This window comes from Vombatus ursinus, unplaced genomic scaffold, assembly GCF_900497805.2.
Source record: "Vombatus ursinus unplaced genomic scaffold, bare-nosed wombat genome assembly UNPS02010394.1, whole genome shotgun sequence".
NCBI lineage: Eukaryota > Metazoa > Chordata > Mammalia > Diprotodontia > Vombatidae > Vombatus > Vombatus ursinus.
In genome coordinates, this window is record NW_020950172.1 from 1 (window position 1) to 21,555 (window position 21,555).

Genomic DNA, 21,555 nt, shown 5'->3' on the forward strand with positions numbered 1-21,555 from the left:
CTGAATTCTTCCATTCTCACTTTCCCCCATGAACTGAGTATACAGACAGGTCTTACAGTACAGTAAGATTACATTTCTCTGATGTACTACAACTCATTTAGCTTCCCACCTGATAATCATTCATCACTTTCTGGGCTTCTCTCACTGCAAAATACTACAAAATGTGCTGCCATAAATATTTTAGTTTTTATGAAAGCCTTTTTTGTTTTTGTCATTGACCTCCTTTATATGCTGAACTGTGGACTCTTTTGAGTCAAAGGATATGGGCATGGTAGTCACTTTCTTTGTGTAATTCTGTGTTGTTTTCCAGACTGGTTAGACCAATTCACAGATCTTCCAGTAGTCCATTACTGTTTCCACAGCCCCTCCAACATGGATGAATCATATTTTTTGACATTTTTGCCAGTGTTCTGGGTGTGCAGTAAAATCTCAGAGTTGTTGATTGAGTTTCTCTTATAATTAGTGGTTTGGAATATTCTTTCATATTTGTAATTCTTCTTTTGAGGATTGTTTTTCTATGTTCCTTCTCCATTTATTGGCTATATATGAATATATATGTAGGTATCCATATGTATATATATGTGTGTGTGTGTGTGTATCTATATATGTATGCATATATATGTTAATTCCCTTTATCTATTGGCCATCAGACCTTAGTCAAAGAGATGAGATACAAAAATAAAATTCCTCAAATTAATATTTTACTTCTAATTAGCACTGTATTGATTGTGTTCATGGAAAAGCTTAATTTCACATAATTGAATCCATGTACTGTCTTTCGTAATCTCCTCTATCTCTTTTTTCACTAAGAATTCTACCCCTAGCTAAGGCTATAAAAGGTAATTTCTTCCTTTTTGTTCTAATTTTTATCATTTCAAACTACTAGTGCATCCCAACCCCTCACATTACCTTCTACATATTTATATGTGTACATGTCTTTTATCGATGTACTGTCATTTTCTTGAGGGAAATGACTCCTTATTTTATTTGTAAGCCCAGAGACGAGTATAGTTCCTTTAACGTTGGAAGAACCTATTCAATGTTTATTAATTGATTGACTAGGCTATGTATACATTTGAAACTTATGCTATATGCTGATCTCAATCTACCTACCTATCTATCTATCTGTCTGTCTGTCTGTCTGTCTATCTCTCTTTCTATCTATCTGTCTGTCTGTTTTAAACTCTTCCTATTTTCCCATCCGTTCTTGTCAAGTATTTTACATATTTGTTTATTGGCCTACTGAATTCACTTGTTTCTGATCAAGGCACATTTTTCTATACCAGGATTCTGTTAATACTGGGCTTCTTTACCAGGGTGCAGGAACTTGGTGATATAAATATTTTGATAACCATTTAAGATAATGGGCTTCTTTTGTGATACTATTATTTTATTTTATGCATTTAAAACATGATTCTGAAAAGGGTCCCATTGCCTTCAGTAGACTGATGGCCAGGGGCCCATGACACAAACATGGTTAGAAACTTTTGCTTTATCGAAACACAAATTTCCAGATAATAGATTTGTGGCACTTAAAATGAAATGCAGTCTGGAACAAGGAGATTGATTCATGGGAGAAAGTTAGTCAGAACAGAAGTATGATATTCAGAGACTCCAGGACAACTCTCTTTGACCTTTGACCTTACTCATGTGATGATGTGGCCTCCCACTATACTTGGGTGAAAGACTACTCCTTTTCTGAAAAACCATAAACCAACGAGTCAAGGCCTAATTCACTTTGCCTCTCTCTTATGCTTCTCACCTGGTCCTTCTCTTCATCTTAGGTCCTTTTCCTCAATAGAACTGGTCCATTCACTTCTGCCTCCAAACTTTCCCCATCATTGACATGTTTGTGCATCTCTGTTGCAGAGGGAGCAGATCTGGCCCTGAGACTAGGGAGTGGAACAAGCACCTGTTCAGGGCGAGTGGAGATGAGAGTAAATAACCAGTGGGGGACAGTCTGTGATGACAACTGGAACAAGAATGCTGGGGCTGTGGTGTGCAGACAAGCAGGGTGTCCCTCTGCTATGAATGCCTTGCTTAGGGTTAATGCTAGTGATGACATTGAACACATCTGGTTTGATGACATTTCCTGCAATGGGAACGAGTCAGCTCTCTGGGACTGCAAACATAGAGGATGGAAAAACCATGACTGTGGACACAATGAGGATGTTGGAGTGATGTGTTCAGGTAAGGCCCCAGTTCAGGGGCACCTCCTAGAAGGAAGGTGAGCTGTTTGGGGGAAAAATCATTGGGAGATGATTTGTTCCTTCTTAGCAAGTGTTTACTCTGTGCAAGGCACTGTATTAAACACTTTACAAATATGATCTTATTCCATCCTCACAACTGCCTTGGGAGGTTGTTTTTTTTTTTAAACTTGATTTAATTAAAGCATAAAGAGATTCAGTGACTTGCTCAGGGTCCCACAGATAGCAAATTTCTGAGGCTGGATTTGAATTCAGGTCTTCCTGAGTCAAGACCCAGTGTTCTGTCCACTGTGTCACTTACCTGCCCCAAGGTTGTGGACTCAAGATATCAAAAGAAACACATAATTCATGAGCTGAGACAAAGGGTTAGAGTATAAAGATATGATTGAGATGTCTTTAAATATCAAAATGGACATCACAGTATTCATATCAATAACTTAACAAATATTAAGCAGCTATTTTGTGCAAGACATTATGGTAGGTGCCTAGGATAATTCCACCATAGAGATGGTCCCTCCATCAGGGCAGTTACCAATCCATTCACACCTTTCCATCCTGTGTGATTCCTGTCCAAGGCCTTGTACACATTCTTGTTAGATCAGCACTCTATGTAGACCTTCCTCTAAACCACCTCACCTTCTGGGGGTACATCATGGAGTCTGTCCATCTGCTAATCCCTTGCTCTTTCTATATGGCAATGGGCTGCATGAGGTACCAGGGTTGCTAAGATGAAAACGAAAGAGTCCTGACCCTGAGAAACTTATATTTGGCTGACAGAAAATGTGTACATGTTTATGTAGGTACAAAATCATTTAGGGGAGCAGCAGTGGCATCCAAAGAGACAAGGAGAGGCCATGTGGAAGAGATAGTGCTTGAGGGTGAGAAGAAAGTGCATTGAGGTCATGGAGGACAATTTGTACAAAGGCATGGAGACAGGAGATGAGGAACTCTTACAACCCTCTGTGGGATCATTGCCCACTTAAACATTCTGCCTTTTACTTTGCACATATATCTTGGTCTAGAGACCCTATTTAAGCCACTACTACCACCCCAAAGAGGGTGAGTCCCTCAGCTCTTGGAATTTTTGATTGGTGTATAGCTCTCTTCATGCACACTGTCAAATCCTAAAGTCTCAGAACTGACAGGGAGAGAGAAGATAAGTAACTATGACTACTTGGGGTCATTTAGAGACTGTTAACATCTATCTTTATCCATAAATTCTTCAGTAAAACTTGTACCTGCAAACCAATGGTGAGCTGGAAGCCAGGATCAAGACAATTACCCACGTCACTGATTTCTGAAACCTCTCCTTGGACGATTGCCTTTAAAATCGTGCTTTGTTTTTCTGAGTTAAATAAGATGTGAGTGACACAGAGACAAAAATGAAACAGTCATATCAAGGAAATGAGAGAAAGAAGGAAGAGAAGAAAGAAGGGAACAAAGGAAGGATGGACAGATTGTAGGAAGAAAGGAAAGAAGGAAGAAACAAGCATTTATTAAATTGCCAGGCATGGTGCTAAGTGCTTAAGATATAATTACAAGAAAAAAGAAAGAGAGCCCTGCCCTCAGGAAGCTTCCATTCTAATGGGGGGAAAAAACAACATACAAAAGGAAAGTAAAAAAAAAAAAAAGGAAGAGAGAGATAAATGTATCCATTGCAGGAACATGATTTTGAAATCCAGAAAGTCAGGAAAAAGGCCAGGAGGGGAAAGAATGCAGGCAAGCCTGGGGTCCTTCACAAAACAGAAGCTCCAGGTGGAGCTCACCAATGGGAGACAAGGGGTGGACCTTGCAGAGAGAGATTCCAGAGTGACCACGCCAAAGGGGACAGTAGGATATTCCAGGGCAAGGAGGTCCTGGGTACCAAAGGAAGTTCCAGACTGAGACAGCAGTAGAGACATAAAGTACAGTCAATTAATTTTTCAATACAGTATATCATATGCACAGCATTGCAACGTTAATTCTATTTGTGGACTATTTTGATGATGTTTACCAACTTCTGCTCTGGAAAGTAACAGGAAATTTATTCCTCCTTCTTTTCAGGCTGAGTGATGTGGCATCTATAAATCTAGCAAACACTCATAAAATAATGCCCTTGGTAAATGGACTGTTTGCTTCCCTAGAACTGGGGTTAGAGTGAAACACAAACATGTTTTGTCTGCTCCTATGTCTATTAAAGAACTTCAATGTAGTTCCTTTAAACCTAGACAAATTTAACCAAGAGATAAAAAAGAAAAGTTCTGGATCTTAATAAACTATGAAATTTAGAGAGGAGATATCTATTGTGATTACTGAATGGCAATAGAAATGAATGTAAATACACTCAACTGTACATGACATTGCTACCAAAAATGACTATGTATGGGAGAGGAGATATACTAAGGATATATATTACTAATCACAATGAAATAAAAAAAAATATTCACAATGAATGACTTTCAAAGAAAGCATTTAAAATAGCTGAAGACTAAATAATTCTAAAAATCTGGTGGGACAAAGAACATAATACAGAAACAATAGAAAACTGCATTAAAGAAAATGACAATGATGAAACAATCGTGTGATGAGACAACTGTGGTATGAGGCTAAATCCTTAGGAGAAAATTTAAATCTCTCAATGTTTTTATCTTCCTCTCAAAAGAGAGGAAGAACAAATCAATGAACTGGACGTGCACTTTTTTAAAAAATGAGAAAACAAATCCAGAATTAAACAAATTCTCCAATTAAAAATTTTAGAAATCCTGAAAACCAGAAAAGAGTTAATAAAATTTAAAAAAACCACTTTAAGTTTATAAATAAAAGTGAGGTTCTTTTAAAAAAAAACCTTTAAAATAAATAAATAGTTAGGTAATCTGATTTTTAAAAGAGGTAAAAGTCAAATTGTTTATACAAAAATAAAAAGATGAATTCATCATAATTGAAGAAAAAATAAAAGAAATTATGAAAAATTATTTCCCTACTATATGCTAACAAAACTAATAACTCAGAGGAAAATGATGAATGTTTAACAAAAATATAAAGTGTACAGATTGAGAACAGATGAAATAGATTTTTTAAGTAATCCAATATTATAAAAAGATATTGAATAAATATTTTCATTCCCATTCATCAGCAGAAACCTCTCCCTCAAAAGTTATATGGGATCTACTAAGCCCTCAAGTGATAGAAGCCAGTATGCCAACCATGACAATAAGGAGTTCTCAATATCACCTGATCATTTCCTCCAAAAATAGTTCTGTACCCCAAGTTGTTGGAAGAGTGTGGTGTTTCTGATGCCTCACTGTGATGGAGGAGCAGTAGACATGGCCAACAGACCAGCTGAGGTCCCCAGGGTCAGGGTGGCAGGGTTTTGCATATTCTGCAGGGACTGGCTCCCTCATGGTCAAGGCATGTCTCATGGCTAGCCAATGACTGAAATTCCGGTCTCTTTTACAGACCCATCTGCCCTGAAGCTGAGGCTTCTTGGGGGAAGCAGCCAATGTGCAGGGGTAGTAGAGGTGAGAGTCGGTGAGGAGGTGGGAGTTGTGTGCAGAAGAAGTTGGTCACTGGATGAAGCCACGGTGGTTTGCAGGCAGCTGGGCTGTGGAGTTGCAGTCAGCATCCCCTTGGACTACAATTTTGAAGACGTCCCTGAGCACATCTGGATCAGTGGAATCAAATGCTATGGAAAAGAGGAATCTTTTTGGGATTGTGGGAATTGGGAATGGGGAAAGATTTCCTGTCATGCGGATGAAAAGGCTGCTGTCATTTGCTCAGGTGAGTATTGATCTCAGAGACCATTCCCACAGGAGGAATCTGGCTCCTAACAATGCAGTCAGTAAGGATTTGAGGCTTCCATTGGCCACTGGGGCAAGGTTCTTCCCAGGATCTCAGCTTATCCCAATCATCCTGATTCTGAGCAATTCTGAATAATCTCTGGATCATCTTTCCCCTGGTCCTGTACCTTGTCTTTCAGCCCCTGCCCCATAGTCATCACCTTCTTGATGGCTCTAGCAACAGAACAAGCCTGAGTCATTAATCTTACATACGCAGAGATATTAGCTAGGCTGTGAGTCGTTAAGGGCTTGGAGGAAGTCATTTAGTAAAAGAGAAGTGTGTGTGTGTGTGTGTGTGTGTGTGTGTGTGTAGCAAACATCCTATCTCTGAGTTCCTGGTCTCAACACAGTCCTAGGCACCTGGGACCCAATCAGGCTCAAATTACAAACCCCAGACTTTTCTTCCCATGGCAAGACCATTTTGCCAAGCAGACCTTCTCTTTCCCTCTATCCTGCCCTCCACATGTGGAGGAAGGAGTTGTGTTTGCACTACTCTTTGGAATGGCTTCACAATTAGCAAGATTCAGTACCAATATGTCAGGACACAACTAACCCTGCCCATTCCTCAGCCTTTGCCTCACTTGGCCTCATTTCCTCCAACTTGCTCCATTTCCAGTCACCCAGAGAAATAGATCCTCCCCCATCCCCAGAAAGGGAGGCTGGAGGCACTCAGGTACAGAGACTTATAGAGAGGTCCCCCAAGAGAGAAGTATCAGGTCCCCTGGCAGAGACACCCCCTCCCATTCACAGACTTCCACACCCAATGTCAGTAATGCAGGCATGTAGGCATTCAGTGGCAATGCCAGTGCCTTCCACAAGGACATGCCTTCATTTTCTGGTCAGTGCTTCTGATGGACCTCTTCCAGGTATATTTCAAAACTCACTCCATAAGTTCCAATAATATGTGAATAGGACTAGTTTCATTTTGTGCAATAATCATTGATTTTTAGGCATCCTGAAGACCAACTCTATGACTGATGCAGACCTTTAGAATTCCTGGTCAACAGTACCTAGCAAGTCAGAGGAAAGACAGGGGCTTGGGTGCTTAATGAAGACTTGAGGGAGCTACACTGAACTGATGACCACAGAAAAATACCTTCTACCTCCATTGGTCCTGAGCCTTGGTCAAAACAGTTCCATCAATGAGGAATAGGAGCCATCAGTGGTATTGGTCCAGGAGACTGGTCCAGGTTCTTTGAGTTTTGGGGGACAGGAACTTCATGGCATAGTCATCACAAGGATTGACTCATTTAATGGGGATGGTAGAAAAAGGTTACTGAGGTAACCCTGGACCTCTGGACTCTGATGTAGGGCACAGATATGTCCAACTCTTCAAAACAAGGATGAATAACTTGGTTCCCTCTGCTGTGCATCCTTTTGTAATCTCACTAAAGAAAGGATTGGTCATGAAGACAGCAATAACTAGTCCTCATCTCTTGTCTAAGAGGGGAGGGTCACTTGCTAAGGCCTATTTGCAGTATGTTCACAAAACTCTTAACTATTAGGAATGGTACTCCTTCATCTATTTGTTCTGGGCAGCCTAGTGGGTTAGGGTTAGAGATCAAACATTAAGTTATACTAGTACACAATGAGAGAATACAGTTGTATATAGAAAATCACAAGAAATATGGAAATTATTTGGGTACAGGATGTCTCAAAGCCATGAATAGAGAGATGGCTAGGTAGGTAGGTAGGTAGGTAGAAAGATAGACAGACAGATAGATAGAGAGATGATAGATGGATGGGTGGATGGATAGATAGATAGACAGACAGACAGATAGATAGACAGACAGATAGATAAAGTAGGTCGAAATACAGTCATGTTAATTCTCTCAGCCTCAATTTTCTCAACTGTAAAATTAAAGTAATAATTCCTGTAGTACCACAGGATTGTTCTGAGGTTCCAATGGGAGTGTGCATATCTAGATCATGCTACTTAATGCTACTTAAATGCCCATTATTGTGACTACTGTTATTACCAAGGTGTACTTAGTATAAACTACCTGTCACCAAAGGAAAAGAGGCAGAAGACAGACAGTCCACATGTGCTGGCCTGTAATTGTGCCTAACAAGGGTTAACCAGCACTTCTGACTGGGCAGGATGGCCAGTAAGTCCCCCTTTGGACCAAGAACTAGGTTTAGTCCCTAAACACTCAAACCTACTGATCACCTTGGCAACTGAAGATTGGTGGATGGATCCATTCAGACATCACCAGATGGTGGCTGGGAGGCTGGACATGGAGTGAAGGTGGGCTATGCTCATACCTGACTGCAGATACTGAATAGCTGTGTGACTCTGACAAGTCATTTCATTCCTCTCTATCTCAGTTTCCTTCTCTGTAAAATAGTAGTAATAATATCTCCTACTGCACAGAGTTTGCTGTAAGGATCAAGTTAGATATCCTATGCAAACCAATGCTGACAATTATTATTACTATACTTGTTACAATTAAAATATGGCGGGAGGGAGGGAACCAGCCTGTGTAGTGCCTTCAGAGTTGGGAAAAGGAATTCATAATTTACCTAGTTGGCAATAGCAAATTAGTCTATTTTTTTATTGATTCTTCCATTCCAAGAGATTTCCTGTGTTAGGGGTCCTGTGTTTGGTACAATTGGCATCAAAGTCTACAGGATAGTCAGAGCCTTGAGGTCTCAAGTCGTGTGTTCTCCACAATGTCTTGGATGCAGAGGGTGCTCGATGAATGCGTGTAGAAGAAATGGGCTTTCAAGGAAGGCATCAGTGAAAAGCACAGGCTTCACTGGCTCTCAGAGGCATTGCTCTCAGGGTAGCAGCAACTTGGGTGGGCTGGGGAGAAGTGGGGAGGGAAGTTCCTGGCCCAAGCCCACCAGGCTTGGAAGATCGGGGCAGGGGGCAAGAAAAAGATGTGTGCTTTTCCCTAGCAACGCAGGCTAAGGGGGACTGAGGTCTTTACTGGAGGTTTCTTGTCTCACAGATCACATGCAGCCACGACTGAGAGGAGGAGACTTTGCCTGCTCTGGGAGAGTGGAAGTGAAGCACCAAGGCGGCTGGGTGTCTGTCTGCAGTCCTGACTTTCCTCTGCAGACGGGCAGTGTGTTGTGCCGGGAGCTGCAGTGTGGCACCCTTGTCTCCGTCCTGGACGGGGCTCACTTTGGAGAAGGAGGTGGCCAGGTCCTGCCTGAGGAGCTACAGTGTCAAGGCAATGAGTCCCATGTCACCTTGTGCCCTACAGTGCCCATTCACAGTAGGAAATGCAGTTCTGATGGGACCATTGGCATCATCTGTTCAAGTGAGAGTCAGAGAACAAATTGCCTGCTCTCTACCCTGGCTTCCAGGGCCATGGGCTCTTCTCTAAAGTTCCATCTTCTCCCCAGGGTACAGAGACTTCCAGCTGGTGGATGGTGGCTCCAGGTGTGAGGGGCGTGTCGAGGTCCAGGTCCAGGGAGTCTGGGGAGCCCTCTGCAGCTCCCACTGGGATCTGGCCAATGCCAATGTTCTCTGCAAGCAGCTTGACTGTGGAGTCGCTGTCTCAGTCCCCACAGGAGAGTATTTTGGAAAAGCAAGAGGTCCTGTATGGAGGCACACATTTCATTGCTCAGGGACTGAGCCTCACCTGGAGACTTGTCCAATGACTGCCTTGGGAGCCCCACTTTGTTCCCCTGCAAATATTGCTTCTGTGAACTGCTCAGGTAAGAGAAGAGAACCTTCCATTTGGGGTCCAGGAGCAGAGGGACACCAGGTATCCTTCCTGAGAGACCTGTCCCTGAGAGCAGGCAAATCTGAGAAGAGTCTATGTAGTCAAGGAATTCCATGGGAAGGAGTCTCAAGAACAAGTAGAGGGACCCCAGAGGACAAGGACTTGCCTTTGGGGCTGGACCTTCCTCTATATCTAATGCAGCCACCCCATCTAGCCCTACACACACACACACACACACACACACACACACACACACACACACACACGATCATCTGCCTTCTCCTCCCCTGTATGTGCAAATGGAGCTGAAAGGATTTGTGTTTGCAGGAAATCATTGGGATGCTCAGTTCCAGTGCCAAGGTGCCCAGGCTCAGTCACCTTCATGCTCAGGTGAGAATTTCAAGCAGCACCAGGAAACTTCAGTTTTTGCTAGTGCAGCCTAGGTTGCTAAGCACCCAGTTGCACAACCTCCAACTCCCCCTCTGTCTCCTCAGGCTGCTCCTGGCCCTAGTCCTCTTCATAGCCAAACAGTTGCTGAGTTTGGCAGGCTTTCCATTCACTCACTTCTGTCCTCTTCTTTCCATTCATGATGGCAACTTCCTTAGCTCAGGCTCATTCGTCACTTCTCACTTGGATTCAAGTCGCTTCCTGTCTTTCCCCTCCCCAGCACATCCTCCACCCAGCTGCCAAAATCATCTTCCTAAGGCACAGACTTGACCCTTTCACTTCCCTGCTCAAAAATCCTGCATGGTTCCCAGTGGAGCCATCAGGATAAAAAACAACCTCCTCAGCTAGACTTAAGGTCAAGCCTTTCTGAAGCTGCCAGGTCCTGCCTACCATTTCTCACTTCCCTTCATGGGTCCTACATCTTCAGGCCTTCACGCCTTTTCCCAAGCTGGCCCAAACCTGGAATGTTCTACTTTATCACCTTCACCTCTTACAATCTCTAAGCTTCTCTTGAAGCAGATGTCTCATACTACCTTGGACAGAACCCCTAATTTTGACCCCCAGTATCTGACTTATTATCGGGTGGCCTGCTGTATTTCCCTCAGTAGAAGAGAAACTCCTTCAAGGCAGCTTTGTTTTTTAACTTGTTATTATCAGCACAAATCCTAATGCCTTGTGCACTGTCACCACTTACAAAAGGCTTGGACCGGACTGCTTCTCAACAGACATTTCTCCCCGTAGGGCTGAGGCAGATCAACCTTGTGAATGGTGGAGATCGCTGTGCTGGAAGAGTTGAGGTCTACCATGAGGGTGCCTGGGGCACCATCTGTGATGACTCCTGGGACCTAAATGATGCCCAGGTGGTATGCAGACAGCTTAACTGTGGAGTGGCCCTCAATGCCACCATCTGTGCTCATTTTGGAGCAGGAACTGGGCCCATCTGGTTGGATGATATGAACTGCTCCGGGAATGAATCCAGTGTGTGGCAATGTCCCTCAAGAAACTGGGGACAGCATGAATGCAGGCACAAGGAAGATGCAGGGGTGCTCTGCTCAGGTCTGTTCTGAATTTACCTATTAAATATCCTATTAAAGGGGAAGGGACTGAGGGAGGATGAAGGCAAGTGAGTGAGAATCACCTGAGAGAAGGTCTTGGGTGAGGTCAACATAGGGCTGTCCAGACAGGGGTGTCCTGAGTGGCACAAAGAGTCCTTGGAATATAGGTTTGCCTTGCCTGTACTAAATTGTTTAGTGGCTCAGGGTCACTGACTTTTTTAGGTAGCAGGATCAAATTCAAGAAATGTGCTTTATAAAAGATATGAGACACCAAAGCATTTTTTAAAATAATGTTTTGTTTTCCCCCAATTACATGTAAAAACAATTGTTTTAAAGTTTTGAGTTCCAAATTCTATCCCTCCTTCCCTCTCCTATCCCCCTCTCTGAAATGGTAAGCAATCTGATGTAAGTTATACATGTGCAATTATGTAAAACATTTCCATATTAGTCATTTTGTGCAAGAAAACAGACAGGAAAGAAGGAAGGAAAAAGAAAGAGAAAAATAGTATCCTTGAGTCTGTATTCAGACAACATCCATTCTTTCTCTGGAGGTAGATAGCATTTTTCATCATGAATCCTTTGGGATTGTCTTGGATCACTATGTTGCTAAGAATATCTAAGTCATTCACCTCTGATCATCATACAATATTTCTATTACTGTTTAACAGTACAGTTATTATCTAACAGTACATTGTAACTGTCTGCTACAATGTTTTCCTAGTTCTGCTCTCTTCACTTTCATCAGTTCATGTACATTTTTCCAGGTTTTTCTGAAATCATTCTGCTTGTCATTTCTTATAGCACAATAATTTTCCATTACAATCACATACCACAACTTGTTCAGCCATTCCCCAGTTGATGGGCATCCCCTCAATTTCCAATTCTTTGTGACCACAAAAAGAGTCACTATAGATATTTTTGTTCAAATAGATCCTCTCCCCCCAGCTTTTCTTATCTCTTTGGGATACAGACCTAGCAGTGGTATTGCTGGGTCAAAGGGTATGCACAGTTTTATAGCCCTTTGGGCATAGTTCCAAACTGCTCTCCAGAATTGTTGGATCAGTTCACAACTACAACAGTGCATTAGTATCCCAATTTTCCCACATCCCCTCCAACATTTATCATTTTCCTTTGTCATATTAGCCAATCTGATAGGTGTGATGTGGTACCTCAGAGTTGTTTTAATTTGCATTTCTCTAATCAATAGTGATTTAGAGCATTTTTTCATCTGACTATATATAGCTTTGATTTCTTCATTTGAAAACTTCTGGTTCATGTCTTTGACCATTTAACAATTACACCAAAACTTTTTGTGCAAATATAAAATCTTCAAAGAATGAGCTAAAATGTAAATGTAACCATGGGATGGTTATGGTGATCCAACAAAGTTAGGAAAAGGAAAGATCTTCTGTTTTTTCAACAGAGGAAACCAGAGATATTTACATATTGAAATTTTCTTTTCCAGTTGATGGATTTCAGTCTGTTCAAGTACCACTTAGGTTCTGCAGCGATGGTGCAGAATTATAGGAAAGGGACCATAGGGGACTAAGAATCACACAGACTTTGGACTATCTATCTCAACTATATCATGATCATTGATTTAGCCAAGTGTAAGATCTTTGTCTGATAGCCAAAGACTCCAAACACTCCCAGAGCATCTAGACTCCATCCACATTGACATTCTCACTGGGAATTCAATCAGAAGACACAAAAGAAGCTGTAGTGACATAGAAGGTCCACTCACACTTAAGGAATGTCCAGAATGAACTTTATCCAGGGCCATGAGGTGAGAAGAGCCATAATGTCATGGGACCCTTGGTTCTCAGGCAAATATGCAGGGCTTCAAAGTGCAAGCAAACTGACCATCATGAAGACACTCACAGCTCTCCACTCTGAAATCAATTGCGGAGGATGAAGTAGAAAAATCATCTGACAAAATACCAAATCCTCCAAACCATGTCAATGTAAACCTGAATATTCTATAATTTTATTGTAAAGGTAGACAAAGGGCTGAGCCTCAAAAGCTTTGTCAGAAAGTGAGGTCCTGCATTTTTAAAATGCAATGCAACAATTGTTTATAGGTGACCCGGAAGTAACATGATATTAGAACATGACATTTGTGGGGGCAGGTGTCACTGCAATGGCAACACAGGGCTCTCCTCCCTGTCCTCTCTTCTCTGTGGAGATGTGATCAACCAGATCCTGTTACAATTAGCTGTCTTTGGGGTATATAGCTTACTACAACAGCTCCTCAGGTCCAGGAGGTGCCCTTTTCTGCTGACTGTTCATATCAGATGAAAGTGCAGCATCTGGGTGGCACAATGGATAGAGCACTGGGCTTGGAACCAGAAAGATTCACCTTCAAGAGTTCAAATGTAGCCCCAGACCTTATTAGCTGTGTGACCCTGGGCAAAACACTTAACCCTGTTTGCTTCAGTTTCCTCATCTGTACAGTGAGATGGAGAAGGAAATGGCAAACCACTCTAGTATTTCTGCCTAGAAAACCCCAAATGGGGTCATGGAGAGTCAGACACAGCTGAAAAATGACTTAACAGCAGATGAAAACTTAGGAGTATTACTTCAATAGCTATTGGTTCCTAGTTAGGAAAATTCCTACCATCAAGACTGAGGTTTGGCATTCTGGCTCTTATTTTTGTACCATATTGCTCTTAAAAATCTTGGTTTGGTATAATTCATAATTCACTGAAACTTCTTGTTTCAGTTAATAACTGAATTAAATTAAAACTAAATTAAAAACACACTAAATTAGTTTTAAAAAATCAATTTATATCTTTATGCAAAAACTTATGTCTGTCTTTGCAAATGACTGTAAGCAGATTACAATAAATCCTTTACTTTAATCACCATATATATATATATTTATACTTATATATAATAATACATACTTATATAATTTTATGTTTATCTTTAGCTAACCTCTGCTGTCTTTGTGGTTGAGACCAAAATTGGGATAAAGGAAATGTTTAGGTTTAAAAAAGCAAGCAAAATATACTACAGTGGACAAAGAAGGGAAGTAGAGGGGAGAACAGAACCTCCCATGCCTATTCATAAGTGGAGAGCAACAACTACATTTGAAATGAAACAGATTTTTCAGTTTTTCAATAACAATCTATTTTTATCATTGCAATGGAACTACCACATACGGGCTCTACCACTTAAATACCTATATGAGCAAGGGGCAGAGTGGGTGGACTGACTCAAATTTTGGTAAGTGAGTACTGACAATCCCCTCTCAGGCAAATGAATAGAACAGGAATGAGCTTTGCCAATGCTGCTTCTTTCTGGGTTTGTGCAACACTCCTTTCCCTCTTGAATTTTCTCCTATCTGTCCAAATAATGGTTCTCAGTGTCCTTTTCTTGATGACTTCCCATTCATCTATATGAAAAGAACTTAGAATCCGAAAACTGGGGAAGACTGAATTCAGAGATATTTGGTAGTTGTTGGGAAAATAACAGCACCAGTTACCTCACAGAGAAAATTTTTGTGGGGCAAATTAGGTCTCTTTGTGAGCAATTTCCTGCAAGTATATAAAGCAGTAAATTAAAAGGAAAAAAAAAGAAAGAAGAGTTAGTCTGCATCACAAGTGATTAATAAATTAGGAGTCATATGATGGATGATTTTCTGTCAAAGGACACTGAGAATGAGGGGTTGGACAGATAGAAGAAAAACCAAGTGAAGGGAGTGTCACAAAAACCCAGAAAGAAAGAAGTATCTGGGTCAACAGCACCAACTGAGGTAGAGAAGTGTGGGAAGAAAGAGGGTTAAGAAGAGGCTGCCATGTCTGGTGGTGAAGAGCTCAGTGACCACTTCAGGGACTGATGAGGTCCAAGCCAGACTGCAAAGTGCTAAGAAGGGAGGAAGCAGAGATAACAAGTGTAGATGATAGGCTTCTCCAGGAATGTGACTGACAAAGGAAAGTGAGATGAGATACAGGATGACACCTGAAAGGCATTTTAGGGTCTAAAGAGAATTCTTTTTAAAAGATGAAGTAGACGTGGGTAAGATTGTAGGCAATAGGAATGGAACTAGAGATAAAGGAGATATTGGGGGAAGGGAATAAACATTTAGATAGCACCTACTATGTGTCAGAAACTATTCTAAGCACTTTTTTTTCTTTTTACTAACACCTTTTCATTTGATCCTTACAACAGCCTTGTGAGCTAGGTGCTATTATTACCCTCATTTTACAGCTGAGAAAATTGAGTCAAACAGAGGTCAAGTGACTGGCCCAGCATCACCCAGCTAGTATGTAGCTGAGGTCAGACTTGAACTTAGGTCTTCCTGACACCAAGCTCAGCAGTCTATCACCCATACCACCTCATATGCCTCTATACTGAGTAGTTGAGAGGGTATAAAGGAGAGAGAGGAGATGATTATAGGGAGAAGATGGGAAGAGATGTCAGCAGAGGTATGTGTAGAAGGGTTGGGCCATTTTCTTGGTGGTCTTTTCTTCATAATACTGAATATGGCTTTACACACAGCCACATAAACACATGTGACAGACAAGTATACATGTGTGTCTCTCTATATATCTGTAACTATCTATCTATCTATCTATCTGTTGAACACACCCACATGTAAGAATACACATATATAGCCTACGTATTAACATGTAGATATGGCTAACATATAAGAAGGAAATAAGCACATTCAAAGGCCATTTGACACATGGTCATTGTAGCGAGAGGCATTTCATCAATTTGCCTCCCACCTTTATCTCCCTCCTCCTTGGCCACTTAGGGTTTTCTGCTGTAATACAAAGAATACTGAAGTAAGAACCAGGAAGTCTGTTCCCATTAATGTCATTAATGATCTGTGCAACCTTGTAACAAGTTCCTGAAAAGGGATGGTTTCCTTAGGAAATGCCTGTGTCAAGTTGGTGATACGTTGGTGGGGAGGCATGCAGAGGGCCCTGGCATGAGTAACTCCGTCTTAAAAATGGCCTTCCTTCTACTCAAAGTGAAGAGTCCAGGTATTATACATCTTGGATCTGCTTTCTGGGCACTCTTCCAATCCCCATCTTTGCTATTAGGGTTAATGCACAGAATTATTGATGGCTAATCAATGATAAAGTTCTGCAGCAGGTCTACCAGCAAGGTTAATGCAAATAGAAACTAGAGTGTGAGGGGCAGGGGCAGCTCAGGGTATAACAGAGCCCTCCAAGCACTCTCTCTCTCTCCCCCCTCTCTCTCCTCTCGTCTCTGTCTCTGTTTCTCTCTCTGTCTCTCTCTCTCTCCCTCCTCTTTCTCCTCTCCTCTGTGTGTGTGTGGGTGTGTGGGTGTGTGTGTGTAAGTAGAGGAGTTGTGGACTCTATTTTGTAAAGGAGACTCCTCATGCTGCATGCATTTTCTATGTTTGTGATGAAAGCGTCTCCTGACCTTGTGTATATGCAAACAAGTTTTTGCCATGATAGTAGCAAATGAAAAGGTGAAATCTGTTTTATTTTTCTTACACCTGTGGCTTATTGCTGTCCCACCCTGAGCCTTGCTGACTTTGGTTCCCATGACAAACACAAGGGTAGCCAATATCTAGGAACTTCTGTCTGAACATTAACCCCAGGCCACATAGACACTGAGGACCCTGGGGAGAAGGATTTGGATCTGGTACTGTTATGGCCTTGGTGACTTCTTCTGCAATCCCAGGATGAGTATACCCCAAAGGAGTCTGGGAGGAACCTATCCTGTGGACCCCATTGAAGTGGAGGGAGGGAATCTCCTAATATTTCATTCTCCAAGAAACTTTAACTGCATTTCTTTGTAGAGGTCATGTCTCTGAGGCTGCTGAGTGAGACCAACACCCAGGCCTGTGCAGGACGACTGGAAGTCTTCTACAATGGGACCTGGGGCAGTGTTGGCCGATATAACATGACTGCAGTCACTGTGGGAGTGATCTGTAGGCATTTAGACTGTGGGGACAATGGGATTCTTGACCCTGCTCCTACAAACAAGGCAAGTTCCAGAACCATGTGGGTCAATAGTGTTCAGTGTCCTAAGGGATCTACCTCCTTCTGGCAGTGTCCATCAGATCCATGGGAGAAGAGACCATCCAATGCAAGAGAGGAGGCCTGGATCTCATGTGTTGGTGAGTGACCCTTAGTCTGTACACAGATTTCAAGGAATCTATCCTATTGCTAATCTCATTTGATATCCTTTAATTCAACAAACAGTGAACATGCATTATCAGTCACCCAATCAAAAAGTATGTATCAAGAGCCTACTATGGGCCAGACACAGTGCTAACTTGTAACTTGGCACACAAAGGAAGATTAAAAACAGTCCCTGTCCTTAAGGAACTCACATTCTGTTTGGGGAGACAGCACATATAAATCAGATAATGCAAACTAATGATAGAGTAGATGAAAGGCAGTCATATGGGAGATGGTACTAGCAGCCAGGAACTTGAGCTGAATCTTCAAAGAATTCGGGGATTTCAAGAGTCAAAGTCTGGGAGGGAAAGCAATCCAGACACAGGGAACAATCAGTGCAAAGGTGGGAGATGAGAGATGGGAGTGCATGAAGGAGGAATGGTGAATAGGCCAGTTTGGCCAGATCATAGAATGAGTAGAGAAGAGTAGAGTATAAAAAGACAAGGAAGGCAGAAAAGTGCCAGGAAGGGAATTTCTTTAAATATCAAAGGACCTTATGTTTGACCCTAGAGATAATAGGGAGTCACACTACTTTATTGAGCAGTGGGGGGAGGGGGTGGATTGACATGATGAGACCTACAGTGTGGGAAAATCACTTTGGCAGCTGATTGCAGGATGAATTGGGATGTGAGAGCAATTAGAAGGTAATTATAATAGCCCAAGGGATATGTGATGAGGGCCCAAATTAAGATACTAGTTATGTTGGTGGAAAAGGCATAAGTGAAAAACACAGAAATTACAAGATTTGGTAACTGATTGGCTATGTGGTATATATATGTGCGTTTGTGTGTGTGTGTGTGTGTGTGTGTGTGTGTGTGTGTGACAGAGAGAGAGAGAAAGAGAGAGAGAGGGAGAGAGAGAGAGAGAGAGGATCATAGCAAGGATGACATCCAGTAGCTCAGGAGAGAGACTGGGTCTGTATAAATAGATCTGAGAATCATTTGCATAAAGAAAGTCATCAAACCCATGGAAGTTGATGAGATCATCAAGTGAGAGAGTATGTGGGGAAAAAGAAGAGGGCTGAGGGTCTTGGGGAAACACCCACAGTAAGTGAATACATCATGGATGAAGATATAGCAAAAGAGCCTGAAGAATTATCGGAATAGAGAATCAAGAGGGAGCAGTCACACAAACCCAGAGAGGAGAGAAAGTTGTCAAAAGTGTCAGATGATGAAGACTGGTAAAGGAGGCTATTCAATTTAGCAATTAAGAGCTACCTGGAAACTATGCAGAGAACAGTTTCAGGGGAATGAGGTCAGATTACAGGGTTTTAGAAGAGAATGAGAAGAGAATCATTCAAGGCAACAACTGTGGCCAGCTTTTTCAAAGAGATGAACTGCAAAGGGGAGGATAACATTAGGACAATAGCTGGCAGGCATTGTATGAACAAGTGAGGGGTTTTTTGGATGGGGGAGATGTGGGCATGTTTGAGGGGAGAAGAGAAGGAGCCAGAAGATAGGAAGAGAGTGGATATTAGCAGAAGGATAATAATGGGGGCAACCTGCTGGAGAAGACAGGAAAGACATGATGGGCTCAAGGTGCATGTGGAGGGATTTTCTATGGCAAGTGGAAGGGGTCCCATATCATCAGAGAAGAAATTGAAGAAGGAGACAGTTGGAAGATATTTGAATGATGAGGAGGAAGGTGAAAGAAGAAGCTCTCAGTGAATAGCCTCAATTTTTTTTTTAAGTAAAGTATGAGACCAGTAGAGAAGGTGGGGAGAGGGTGGTATGGTAATCTGGAAGGGGAAAAAAGGTTTGGCCTAGCTACCGAAGTGAACAGGAAAGGGTTAAGGTTAGAGAGTAGTAGTAGGATCATCTTGTTGCAGTACGGGTCCAGTTGAGATTTATGTTATTAAGATGGCATAAATTTGTAGTGAGACCAGTGTCATGATTCCTCCAGTTCCACTAAGCTGCACATGAGTAAAAGTTGAGAAGGTGAATGGTGGGAGTCATCCAAGGTTGGTATTTGGCAAGATGTGATGGATGATAAGTGAGCAAGGGATTCAAGTGCAGAGGATAGGACATAGTTGGACTGAGTCTCCAAGAGTCAACACTGGGAAAGAAGAAGAAAGAAAGTAGCTGTAAGAGATGGTCTGACCTGAGATAATCCTAGTGGATGGTGAGATTGCAGGTTATAGTGGGCACAAAGAGAAGACTTAATAAAAAAAATAATAATGCACAGGGTAAGATAGAAAGATAAAGGAGGGGCAGCTAGGTGGTACAGTGGATAGAGCACTGGCCCTGAAGTCAGGAGGACCTGAGTTCAAATCCAGCCTCAGACCAAACATTTGACACTTACTAGCTGTGTGACCCTGGGCAGGTCACTTAACCCCAATTGCCTAAAAAAAAAAAGATAAAGGAAATTCATCATTCTTGATCATGTAATGAAACACTCATTGGTGATGGCAAGATCAAGGATACGACCATCTTTGTATTGTGGCTGAGGTGGAGTAGAAGAGTAGGTCATGGGAGCTGTGCAGACTGAGGAATTGGAAACTTAAAGTCTTTGAAAGAGTGGCAATATACCAATGAAGAAGAGAAAGATTGCAAGCCAGACAATAAACTTGTGAGAAAGAAAGGTGAATGTTTAAGGGGTCAGTATATTATAACAATGAGAATCTGAGCTGGGAGATAATGGCATGCTAGGATTATTCAGCAGGTGGGAAAAGGATATCTATAGGATCCTCTGTCCAATGACCTGAGGGAGATGGGTGACAGATCTGTGGCCACACAGACAGTGCATTCATTTGCCTCTTTCGTGTTAGGAGTGCTCAGTAGAAGAAATGGACCTTTTTGAAATAGGACTAAGAGTGTCTAAAACCAAGAACCAATATTATATACATTATATACAATGAAGAAATGCTGGTGATATTTCCAATGAGATCAGAGGTAAAGCAAGGATGACCAAACCTGGTCCCAAAACAGAGACAGAAGTCACCTGCCCCTTCTTTGCAGATATAGGGAATGATCAATGTGGAATCCTACATGTAATGTCAAACTTTTTCAATGTGTTGGTTTGTTTTGCTGAATTTTTTCTTCTTTTTTTTTTTTTTATTCCTTGTTATGTGGAATTGCTCTCTGGAAAAGGAAGTTCTAAAGGGAAGGCATTTGAGGGAAGGACAAATGGGAAAATGAAAGTGACATAAAAACAAAAAGGATGAGTAAAATTTTATTTTAAACATTTATAGACAAAAAAAGAGCTTGAAATTCAGCCTAGAAACACTGAAGGCTCCAAGTCTTGTGCTGTCCACCATGCTTTACCGATTAAGAAAGGTGACAAGTAAGAAACAACCCTTGAATTTTTCAATCAAGAGTTCTACGTGACTTTGGAGGCAGCACTCTTCATTTAGCGGTGGGGAGATGAAGGCCAGATTGCAGGAGATTGAAGCTATGGAGTGTCTAGACGGTGAAGAAATGGAGGCAATGAATATTGACAGACTTTTTCACATAATTAACAGTGAATGAAGAAGCTCTCTTTTGGGATAAGGGAGACCTGTGCATGTCTGTTGGTATTAAAGAAGGAGCCAGGAGAGATGGAGACATTGAATATGAGTGTTATTGTGATGTGAAGAAGGAAAGGGGATGTCATCAAGGGAATAATACCAAAGACCAAAGAAGGTAGGCTGGCTTTGGCAGGGAGGCAAGCCACCTAATATTTTTCATACTAGAACAAAAGTGAGGAGAAAAGAGTAATGTTGAATTTTTTTCAACTCTGTTCTCCTTTTACCTGACACTGATGGCCTTAGGACATATGACCAGCTCAAGACATTGGCACAGAACAACTCTTTCTTCAGAAGAAGCTAAGCTTAATTCCTGGTTAGCCAGAACAAGTTAAAATAAGTGAAAATAAGACTACCTGCATTGTTAACAACACCTATCTACATACAAATCACTAAAGAAGCTGATTCCTCTCCCAATAACGGAATTTATTTTAATTGCTTCTTGTATTATAGTGAGAATACACATTGCTATTCAATCAGAAGGTGCATTTCCCACTACTTGTGGTTACAGCTCAGGAAGATTCCAAGTGGAAGTAACTGGGAGAGGGGATGGGGCTGTCCATGCTGTTTACACACCAGAGGAGGTGACCCTTGTGTTTCATTCTATACTGGCTATCTGATCACTTAAATGAGTAGTATGTGGGGCTGCACTTCAGAGTCACTGCTGCCTTGACTTCTGATTTCT

The 21,555-nt window shown here is 41.8% G+C and overlaps 1 protein-coding gene across 1 annotated transcript in view; it reads left to right on the top strand.

The window, feature by feature from the left end:
• Nucleotides 1-1,784: 1,784 nt before the first annotated feature.
• The window catches only part of LOC114037386 (scavenger receptor cysteine-rich type 1 protein M130-like), a gene marked incomplete at its 5' end in the record, with an annotated part of 31,046 nt that continues 11,275 nt past the window's right edge, over nt 1,785-21,555 (top strand). The window contains 7 exons of the mRNA XM_027854229.1: nt 1,785-2,190; nt 5,643-5,963; nt 8,977-9,291; nt 9,377-9,691; nt 10,027-10,089; nt 10,888-11,202; nt 16,984-17,304. Of these exons, the coding sequence (XP_027710030.1) occupies nt 1,785-2,190; nt 5,643-5,963; nt 8,977-9,291; nt 9,377-9,691; nt 10,027-10,089; nt 10,888-11,202; nt 16,984-17,304 (2,056 nt within the window). The remainder of the gene's footprint in view (nt 2,191-5,642; nt 5,964-8,976; nt 9,292-9,376; nt 9,692-10,026; nt 10,090-10,887; nt 11,203-16,983; nt 17,305-21,555) is intronic.